Consider the following 11,030-nt stretch of genomic DNA (forward strand, 5'->3'; position numbering starts at 1 on the left):
TCTCGTGGTACGGGTTTTGATATTTTTCTCCTTCGCGATGTACCCAGGGAACACACCCCGAAAATGAAACACGAAGCAAAAAGCAGTAACTGGCCAAAAAAGAAACAATCAGCCAGCAGCAGCGAGCTCGGGAGCTAGCGGAAGCGGGAGCATTTCGAGCCGGAAAACGATCAATCTCGGATGGTCGGATCTTAACTGCAACCTCCTTAAAACCGTCTCCGGGCACTGTGCGCTGCTGTGGATCAATTTTGAGACAATTTCAAACCTGGGCCCCACCAATAATGTATGGAGTGAATAAAAGAACACGAAAATCCGAGGCGTTACCGGCTCTTTGGTGCACTTTCGTGGTTTGAGGCATTTTCCTGTCCCATCACTGAATGAGTCTGTTGTGTTTTTCCTTTACACAATCAACTCTCGCACGCACTCAACAATCATCAGATCACGATCGTCGAGCTTTGATCCTCCTACCATTGATTCCTCTCTCTCCGTGAATACCATCCTTGTCTGGCTACCAACACGGATCCCAACCATCACCCGAAAGATCACTGATTACAGTGCGAAAATTGAAGCAAGAAAAGCACAACAGACAGCACCTTAAAGGAGAGAGAAAAAAAGACTCGCCAAAGATAAATGTTTAGCGATCACCGCATCACACACCGAGTTGATAATTATATTTTTTTTCACTCCCCAACACAAGTTCCGTACAAAAACAAAACACAAGCAAGGGGACCATTTTGGGGACCACCACCACTCTTGCTAAGCGACCAACGGGGACCGGGGTTCTTCAATCTGTGGATGCGAGTGCTTGTTTAGCATTTTTTGTTTTTTTGCCTCATCCGCCCCACTAATTTTCGTAAAGGCTCGAGGGTGACTGTTTTGCCTACCGTTTAAATGGTGGTTATTGTATGTAAATCATATAGCTTGAGGATTTGTGTGTTCTCGAGATATTTTATACACCTCTGATGGGCCACTCCCTTTTGGGAAGTTGGGATCGTGAACAAGGAAACAAGAAGGAAAAAAAAAACGGAAGACATCCAAAAGTTAAAGCTTTGAAGTTTTCGAGGGTGCTTCCGGAAGCTGGTAGCGCTACAACCTATTGTTACGCACGATTAGTAAGATGTTGTTATATTTGGTTTCTCTTAAGTGATTTCTCTATCTTCTTTCGCTCTTCTCTTACCTGAAGAAGTCATTCCGACAGTAAAGCTTCGACTCCCGGCTAAAGCATTTGTCGGCGAGCGGTTGGTGACATTCGCAGCATCGTACGCACGTCGCATGCCAGCCGCGTTCGAGCACATTGAGCAGGAATTTGTCCAGGATCGGTTTGTTGCAGCCGGCGCACGGATCGCCCAACCCAGACGGTGGTTCACCGCGACCTGTGAAATGGGGGAAGAGAGTTTTAGTTTGAGCTTTATTGGAGAAATCTTAATTCTGGACTATTTTCAAGTTGAATTAGAATGTGTTGAGATAAAGCTGGAATTCTTTCTCCCTTACCAGAACTTTTCTGGAACTCTGTTTTAAGAAAGCTTTGTGCAGATTCGAGTTTTACTTGCAAAAGTTCCAGAAAGTGAGAAAAATTTTTCATATATGTACTTAACCAAAAATGTTGGAACTCAAAAACCCTGTGATTGCTTGGGAAATTCTACGGGTTATGATATGAAATAGTAAAATGGAAAAAAATACCTGGATTTCTGGATTAAGATATGAATTCTCTTCAAGAGGGATACGTGCAAAATTCTCAACGTGAGCTTATTTGCAAAATGAAATTGATTGTGTGTTAAAGCTTTCAGAAGCAGAAATTGTAAAAAAAAAACAAATCTTTAAACAAACTCAAACTCATATTAAATAAGATCAATAAAGTTGGGGAAGGCTTCACATCAAGCCTTGTATACTCCAGTTCAACTTGAATAGAATCTAGAAATATCTGCTACTTCCTCATTTCAACTCGGCAATTTTGAAATGATATTATCAAGGATTTTTTTTTTTTTTGTAAAAATCATCAAAGGGAAGGAGACCCAAACATTCCAGCAAATCAAATCCATCTGTTGTCGAATGGTTGCGCTCACCATCACCTTTTGTTTTGATTAACCTCACGGGAACCGACTTCCATTGCTTTCTCGGAAACGGAAGATCCTTGCAAACCTTCCATTATATTTTTTTCTCGCTAGCTTAACACCCGGTGGCCCCTTTTGTTGTGACGGGCTGCCACCTAAAAAATCATCACCAACAAGGATCAAAACGGATCGTATTACGCATTAGCTTGCCAATTGCAGAGCGATTCGACAAAACGGTCCCGCGGTGTTTATACCAGGGAAAGGAAGCGGGAATTTTCACACATGCGTTACGGATTTGGGCACAATAATGTGACCGCGCCGCAAGGAAAAAAAGGTGCGATCCCTGGTACGTAACCGTTCCTCTGCCACACTGCGATGTGGTTAGTATTTTTACAGCCGACCAGTATCAGTTACCGAAAAGGTTCCAACAATTGGAAAGTGGTTGTTTTTACAGCCACTCAACCATCGGAAGCAAAAACAACTTCTCAAAAAAGGGAGTCCGCTTGTTCCCGTTTTGCCTTGCTCAACCCTTGTGAGGTGTGCTGATATGTGTTGATATCGGTTTTGTTTTCGGTAAGCAGCTCGACATTTGATACGATTTGTTCGAGAAATGGTGGGATTTATGTAGCAAATCGTAAGCGATACTTTTTTCCTTTTTGTGCAAATTACGAGGCGGGATATTTGTGATCTATTTCCTTCATATTTCCTACTATTTTCCGCATTAAAATGAAAGTTTTCTGTTCTGGTTCAATATTCATAAATAAAAAAATAAAAATATATTTTTAACAAATAACGTATAAACTTCATTCCGTTGTCATACAAAAAACTCACTCCGATTCGGACACCTTTGCTTCTAATCACACCGTTCACAGTATCCGATCTGATAGCAGCTAGAAAGTTTTGTGTAAACTACTGGCATTTCGTATCATTACACTTTGTTGACATAGGACTAGATAAAACAAGTCGCACACATCCGTATTCTTAATTTTATTGGAACCGGCTAAAAGGGTTGTCCTTCCACCCCCAAAAGGTGTTAGTGAGGTATTAGGGCTGCTTCTCATTACACCCCCACCCCAAAGACGATCGTGTGTCTAATCGAGCGGATCGTGTTTGTGTTTGTAATGAACTGTCCATGTCTTGCCATTGCGTTGTGTTAAATTATGCTAAAAAGTGTTCTATCAAATTTGATTTCATTACAAAACGGAACAACTTTGGGGGCATAAGTATCGAAATTTAAATGATAAAATAAACATTATCCTTGCTTAGCCTTAGGTAGTGTACAGTGCGTAACATATTTTTACTGCCATTAGGTTTTTTAGAAAAGAAAAGACTAAATGGACATTTACAAAGTAATAAAAAAAAATACGTTTCAAGAAGTGTTTTAGAAGTGTGAAAAGAAATGAAATCATGAATTTTTACAACATATTTTTCAACTTTGTCTGATTGATCGATTTTATTTGCTGAATATGTTTGATAAAACATACATGAAATCATGTAAAATAAAGTTAATTGTGGCCTTCTATTAATAAACTAAGGAAGAGTTTTTATTGAATGTTTATAGAGATCAGAGAGAGAACTGATGCTGCAGCAATAATTAGTACATTAATCTTAGTACTAATAACGTTTTATTGCTATTAATAGGAACAATAAAGATGCAGATTTTTAAACAAATTTTAACGATAAATATTTCACATGCAAATTAGATGCAATAAAACGAGGAAACAGATGGAAAACTTATCCGACACGCACCGATATTGTGCTGGTTGTGCTGCAATACCGAACCGAACGCCATCAGATCCTTGGCCGGTGGTGCCCGGGCACCGATTGCTGCGAAACTGTCCCCCAGAAAGGACGCCAGCGCGACTGCCCGTGGGGGCGTTTTGGTCGCTTCCGTTAAAATTTTGAAATCCGTTTCAACCGAACGGGGGGAATGGAAATAATGGAAGCTGAAGTGTACACCTTTCCCCGTTTTACACCGTCGCGTACACAAACGCACACACACGCACAGGTAGTTTTCCACACCCTGTCTACAGGTGTTTATAGATCCACCCTGTAGCGGAGTGTTTTGGTGACCTAGAAATGTGATTATTTTTTGGGTGGCTTTTGTGGCACCACCTTGTCTAATGGAAGGTTAAAAGAAAACTTTAAATCACCCACGGCATGTACACAAATTTTCTTTTTCGATCACTTTTTTTTTGGGTGGGGATGGTAGGGAGTGAGACTTTTCACACTTTTCACGTGACTTTCATTCCCGTTTTCGGTTTCATTTTCCACAGGTCACTACGATTGCTGCACGCACCATACACGCATGTGTGTGTTATCCTGGTTACATTCACTACTTCGTTACTTCGTACGCAACATGATCTTGAGTAGGCGGCGGGGAATGCACTTTGCTTTCCTTTTGCCACCCCTTTTTTTTATTCAAGTAAAATTGCACATGAGAAGGGAATGATTTTCCTCGCACAGCTGTGAAGGAATTCGACCGAATCTTCGTTTCCTATCACCGACGGTAGTGAAAATAGTGGATGTTTGAAGAACACAATTTTCCGACACACTCGCGATCGTGGAAAAGCACGCACACACACGCGCGCGCGGCTAGACGTGGTTAACGATTTTCCCTAAACTACGCGCCGTCCACGTAGACAGAATGATTTATGATGCTGCCTTTCAACCTTATCCATGCCGTTCGTTGGCGTACATTCTTCTTTTTTTGTTATTATTTTCTTCAAATTTCCACGCTTAATCTTGTCACTGATTGGCACGCATTTATTCAACGCATCGATTTACGCTCGGACGACAATATGGTTGATGAAAATCAAAGCAAAACACACACTCAGATACGCGGCACACGTCACTGTTACTTCTCCCGCAGCCCGTCGTTTGTTGTTGTCGAAAAAAATACTTTTTTACGCACCCGAACTGACCGTGTGTAAACTCGGCAGCCTCGCTCGAATATCGAACCGCACCGAACAAGGGATAAATGTTGACTTGCCGCGTCCAACATCGACGACGTGCAAGAGGAAAGCCCAAGACCGTATCGAGTGGCCGTACTGAAGTGTCTGCAGTAAGTGTGAAGCGACACGACATTCAGCGACCAGCGTGTTATCTCTTTCGTGCACATGCATCCCCATAGAGGGTTCCGTTCCGTTCCGCTCCGCTCCGAACGCTGAACCCGTTTTGCTACCCCATGTTACAACAAAGAGCAGACAAGCTATACACATTCACCCCTTATCGTGTCTCTCCCTCTCGCACATTGTAGAGCCATTTTCTTGGAAAAGAAGGCGTTGCTTAGCAACAAACAAAAAGGGAACGGAATGGGTGAACGGGAAAGGGATGCCGCTATTGTTTATTCTATCCAATCGGATGCATGATTTTTACACGCACACGACTTTTGTCAACACCCCCTTTGGTTAGGGAATGTGACGGGGTTTGGAGGGGGGTTGAATAACTTGAATGAATCCGGAGATGGCGTCTTTGGCGGCCTGGAGATGAGGCGTTGATGAGGAAAAACTGTTCTCCAATACACCACCGTGTACGTTGGGACGATTTTGCTCTGACGGTGGGTTTTTTTGGGAGGTTTTCCTTCACCCCAAAAGGTGTGATTCTGGGGAAATGCTGACCCGCTGACTGTAGCTTCTTCTACACCGACTAAGCATTTTCCTGGCTCGCTTGGAATGTTGCAACCTAGCTAGCTGTATTTGTCTTTCCCACGTGAGTGCTCTTCCTCTCTCACACATACAGACTCTCTTTCTCTCTCACTCGTGCATTCTCTTTCATCCCCTATCGGTTCGATTTTGGCATGGTAGGAAAATTCGACTCGAATGGGAGAAACATTTTCTTTCGGAGACACTTTTCGCGACACTCACACACACACACACGTTCTGAGAAGTCATCCAGCAACACTATTGATCCAGTGAACTTTGATTTTTTTTCTTTCCCTTTTCTTTGCCAAAGGGGAGCGCTATCCCCTTTCAACCCCTTTTTGCGCAAGATCGAGGCAAAAGAAAAAGTTTTCCTTTTTTTTACTATTGTGCGAACCAAAGGTGCCGTAGGCGGTTTTTGGGCCTTGCCGTTGCAATTTAAGGATGGATGTGCACATTAATTATTACGTATTTTCGATTATTAATGGGCGAGACTTGTGCGTCGCGATTTACGGAGAGAGGCTCAATGTTTGGTCTATCCAGACCGAACGGCATTGAGTGTTTTGGGCTTTCCGAGGGTAAAACCTTCTTGGTGGCTTGGTGAATTGTTCTTGGTGAGGTTATAGAGTGTCCTTGAAAATTGGAAAACTGCTGCCTCCCGGATGTTTGAACCCCGAAACGAGTGATGAAAACCGGAATATAAATGGAGCTTCAGTTCCCTACAGCCGTAATGTGGTGGAAATCGATACATCAACCCCTTATCATTGTCATCAAAGGAGAAGGTTAGATATATTGTTCTGCACCTATCATTTAAACATTTTTAAGTAATGTTTGTTAGTCTGTTATAACTTTTTAAAGCTATTACTTTAAGAAGTTATAACAGGCGAAATATTTTAAACTTTTTGTCAATTTTCCAAATTTTTATGTTTATCATTTCACTTTAATCTAAATTTGAATGCTTTTCTGTATAGGATTATAAATTTCCGATTTTTTTACCTATATTATATTATTTAAAAAAATTACAACAAGAACAACTTTTGAGAGATATAATAATATTCATTTCAGTTTTAGTTTTATTCTATCTTCTTTTAACCTTAATTTTAATCTAAACTTTTTTACACATACTTTCATTTCACTGCCATTCATTTTCAGTTTATTCGATCCAAAATTGATTTGTATAAATTTTTGTAAATAAATAATGCTGCATTGGTAATTTTTTTATCAATGTTACTTTTTCGTAATCTAACCTTTAAGTTATTTAAATTTAATTTAACTTGCGTGAACTTTTTTATTGCATACACAACTCAATGGAATAATTTCCATTTACTTTTTTCTCAAAAATAATTCAAGTTTAAAAGTTCAGTGCAAATTCAAAGCACACAAAAAGCTGAACCACTTAAAGCGAATTCACCCTTATCACAGCAAAGCATTAAATTTACAATTGTGCCAACTAGCGTGGTGCTAGCTCGAGCCCGAAGCTTTAATTTAATGTAAACGATTAATCACATTAAAGCGACACATCTCGCTCGTTCAACCAACCCGGACACAATTGGGCGAAAATGTGAAAACACACAAAGTATACTTTAAGCCGGTGACTTTACCCTCCCCCCCTGGACGGTGGCTTGGTTTGGTTTTGGTCCGTACGAAAATGTGTGTGTGTGTTTGTGTGTGAATGTGTGAACCTCGGGGATAGAAAAGGAGGCGAGAAAATGGCCCCACAACAGAGCCATTAAATGTGCCGTTCAGCATGTCTAAATCGCTCCGTTTAAATACCAATTAATAATCGCTAATGTGTGTGCATACACACGCTGTTTTGCGTGCAACATATTCGGTGGTGAGTTTTTGTTCGAGGGGCACCGAGGGGCAGGCGAATGATAAAACAACAGCGTGAAACTTTTGCGCGCCCAGAAACGCGGAATACGAAATGAGTGCAGATATTTGCATAATTCACTGGGCGCAATCAGGCGATCCTCAATGGGGTCCGGATAGAACACACACACAGCAGAAATAAGTGACCCGCAAAAAAAAGTATTTTCGTCCTGTAGTGGGTCATCGCTTCATCGCTCATTAATGTTTTCTACATCATGCATTTATTACAAATTACGATGTACGAAGCATTTGTTTCTGCCGGTTTTTTTTTTACTTTTTTTTACCACTTTTTATTTCGGATTCGGAGATAATAAGCAAAATTGTCCCTTTGTTGTATTAGCTATTTCCTGTTGATTCCTTTTCACATTTCGTTTTTTCTTGTCCTTTTTTCTCTTCTTTTGCTTACTTTATAAACACCAGACTTCGACGGTTTCTTTAACAAAAACTCGGAAAAATATTCTTTAGGTACTTAAGACTTTAGGTACTTAAAAGTCTACTTTATCGTTGTCCATTTACCAGTATCATTGCTTACTAGATTTGTTTTGAATACGTATGCCAATAAACAATTTTTTTTCGACAAGCTTGGTCTATATGAGAATTGATCTTCGAACTTTGGTGTACAAGGACGAACGAACACCACAGTCACGTTTGCTACGGATTACGTTATACTTTAAGTTCTTTTTTTCTTCAAATTCAATCGAAAACACAAATTTATAAACAATTTATGAACAGGTCTTTAATTTTTTATTAGTTTTATTCGTTTTTTTTAATATAAAGCATTATTTGAGTGAAAAGAAACTTATGTCAACAAATTCGCATTAAAATACATTAATTTATAAAATTTTGCTAAATTTCCCAAAAAAAAACTAAGGCCTTAGGAAATTTTCAAATTTTTAGAATTTTTTTAATTTCTTAAATTTTGTATTCTTTTTTTTTATTTAAAACATTATTTGAGTGAAAAGAAACTTATTTCAACTGATTGACATTAAAATAAATCAATTTAATTTTTTTTGCAAAATTTCTCAAAAAAAACGTAAGGGGTAAGCCTTATGAAATTTTCGAGTGAAATTTTTTTTTTTTAATTTTTTTCTGATTTTTTATTCTTTTTTTAATTTAAATCATTATTTGAGTGAAAAGAAACCTTTTTCAAAGAATTCGCATTAAAATATATCAATTTTTAAAATTTTGCTAAACTGCTTAAAAAAATCTAAGGCTATAGCCTTAGGCAATTTTCAAATTTTTAGAATTTTTTTAATTTTTTTATTATTTTTTATTCATTTTTCATTTAAAGCATTATTTGAGCGAAAAGAAACTTCTTTCAACATATCAGACTTGTTATAAAAGCTCTAATAAATTTTATTTATTTTTTTTTTTAATTTTATTACATGATTACGGCCTTTGCCGTATTGTAACTCCAATAAAATTTTCTTTAGTTTTTTTTTTTAAATTGGCAGAAGACCTACTAAATCAATGCTTGTCCTGATCTGACTTTCTAGACTTATTTTTCCCACATAAAGCTCGGTTCAGATTAAAATTCGTTATATTCGTAAGATATTCCACAATGTATTATTTACCAAATATTTAACAGTAGTTTCTTAATATTACTAATACCTAGTAGTACACCACAAATTTAAAACGGAAATTAAAACACACCAATAACCTCGCAACCTCATCTTTCTTTCATCCAGCCTCCAAATTTCTATTCGGTAACAACAACAACAAAAAAGCTGGAGTTCTTGAGCAACCGCAAACATCAAAGGAGCCTGCTTGCCTAGACATCGTTACAACCGAACGCGTTCATATTTCATCGTTTATTACAAATTTTGACATTTCGTCGTAGCAATCCATTTTCACCGCATCCACTTAACGCCTCCTACCGGCATTTTGGGTCCTTTAATTTATGGCACTTTTTCGCTCCTACATCGCTCCCGTTTAACATGTTTTTCCACCACAAGCACGCGCAAGTGTGATTTTTTCATCTCTCGCTTTAATATCTTATCTAAAATTGAGTTACTAGGACCATGCCCGATTCCATGAAGGCTGTCAATTACACGGCCCGTCAGCATCACTGCGTCCCACCGAAAGGAGGCAACCGGAACACGCGCGTTAAAGTGAGATCGGTGTGGAGGGATGATCACAGATCATCATCGGGCCGTACCGGAGCCACATGTGCGTAAAATTACGTTCAACAAAACTTTCCGCTCGGCCTGACCCGAACGAGTCAAAAAAAAAGCTTCCACATATGGAAAGTCAAGCTGCTCACGTGTGTAATCCCAGAACACCGTACGGAGGATGTCACGACCTCAACAACCTGACATACGAACGGTAACGAAACGGAACGAAGTTACCAGAAAATGAAACAAAATTAATACATCGATATGCAACAGCAAATTGAGAGCTAATACGACAGAGAGATAGACAGAAGAAGGGAGAAAAAAAAGTTTGACCTTTTTCCACGCACACGACAACGACTCCAAAACGATGCTGGATCGTATGGAATATCCGGCAGCCTCCAAAAATGCCGGTGATAATTGCGTTCAATTAATCAAAAGATCACAACCATGAAATTATTAAACAGACAGACAGCAAGCGCACCGGCAGGATGATACGGAATGGAACGGAAGAACACAAAACGATATAGCCAGCCGGGGCCAAACAAATTGAGGATTAACGCCAACTGCTGGCAGAAGAAAATGGATACAAGGAGAGAAGGAAACAAAAACACACACAACAAACAAACAAACTTAACTGGAATCGACAGACGCAGAAACGCACGCACATTGATGGTTTGATGTGACTTTTTTGATGACTTAATACGATGTGGCCGAGGAGCCGAGGAAAATCGAGATTGTCATCAATGGAGTGGGAGAGATAATAAAAAAACACATACACACAGGACATAATGAACAATTTGAAAATAGGATAGGAAAGGTATGTTTTTTGTTGAATCAATCTTATTAAACTGGGCGTGCAATGAAAAATAAAATAGGAATAGAAGTTTCAATTGTCGAAAGTGAGTTTATATAACACTTATTTGGTAAAACTACAATTAGTATAGTCTCACATCAGCCTCTGAGAAATTGACTTTGAGAAAAGCTGAGCTGAAAATCTGAGGAACTAGAAGGACTATGGAGAAACTACTTCAATGAATTAGACTCACAAGTCTCCGGTGGGCTGGTCATGTCATACGAATGACACCGAACAACCCAGCGCGTAAAAACTTTTTTGGGCCGTTAATTGATGTCTGAGGTTGAGTCTTCCAGAAGATTTGGAATAAGTGAGTGGCAGAAAAGTCCATGTCTCTGTGGCATATGAAAATATACGACCTATTAATGAAATTTCCTCAACTACGTGTGCACTTGTCCTGGCTTTAACGAGTCCAGGTGGCAAACAATACCGGAACAGATAACTTAATATTAATATTATTGCCACAACTCAGATTTCTTTGAAATTAGCAAAAATTCAGTTA

At 39.2% G+C, this 11,030-nt stretch overlaps 1 protein-coding gene across 2 annotated transcripts in view; it reads right to left on the reverse strand.

Annotated features, from left to right (window-relative positions):
* The window catches only part of LOC125771645 (LIM/homeobox protein Lhx1), a 36,467-nt gene extending 30,882 nt beyond the window's left edge, over positions 1-5,585 (reverse strand). Inside the window, exons 1-2 of one of the 2 annotated variants that reach the window (XM_049442468.1) lie at positions 3,801-5,585; positions 1,178-1,373 (exon numbers count right to left, since the gene is read on the reverse strand). In XM_049442468.1, coding sequence (XP_049298425.1) covers positions 1,178-1,373; positions 3,801-3,843 — 239 coding nt within the window. In that variant the 5' untranslated portion in view covers positions 3,844-5,585. The remainder of the gene's footprint in view (positions 1-1,177; positions 1,374-3,800) is intronic. The other variant, XM_049442469.1, reaches the window with a different exon arrangement.
* Between the last annotated feature and the right edge of the window lie 5,445 nt (positions 5,586-11,030).

This window comes from Anopheles funestus, chromosome 3RL, assembly GCF_943734845.2.
Source record: "Anopheles funestus chromosome 3RL, idAnoFuneDA-416_04, whole genome shotgun sequence".
Taxonomy (NCBI): domain Eukaryota; kingdom Metazoa; phylum Arthropoda; class Insecta; order Diptera; family Culicidae; genus Anopheles; species Anopheles funestus.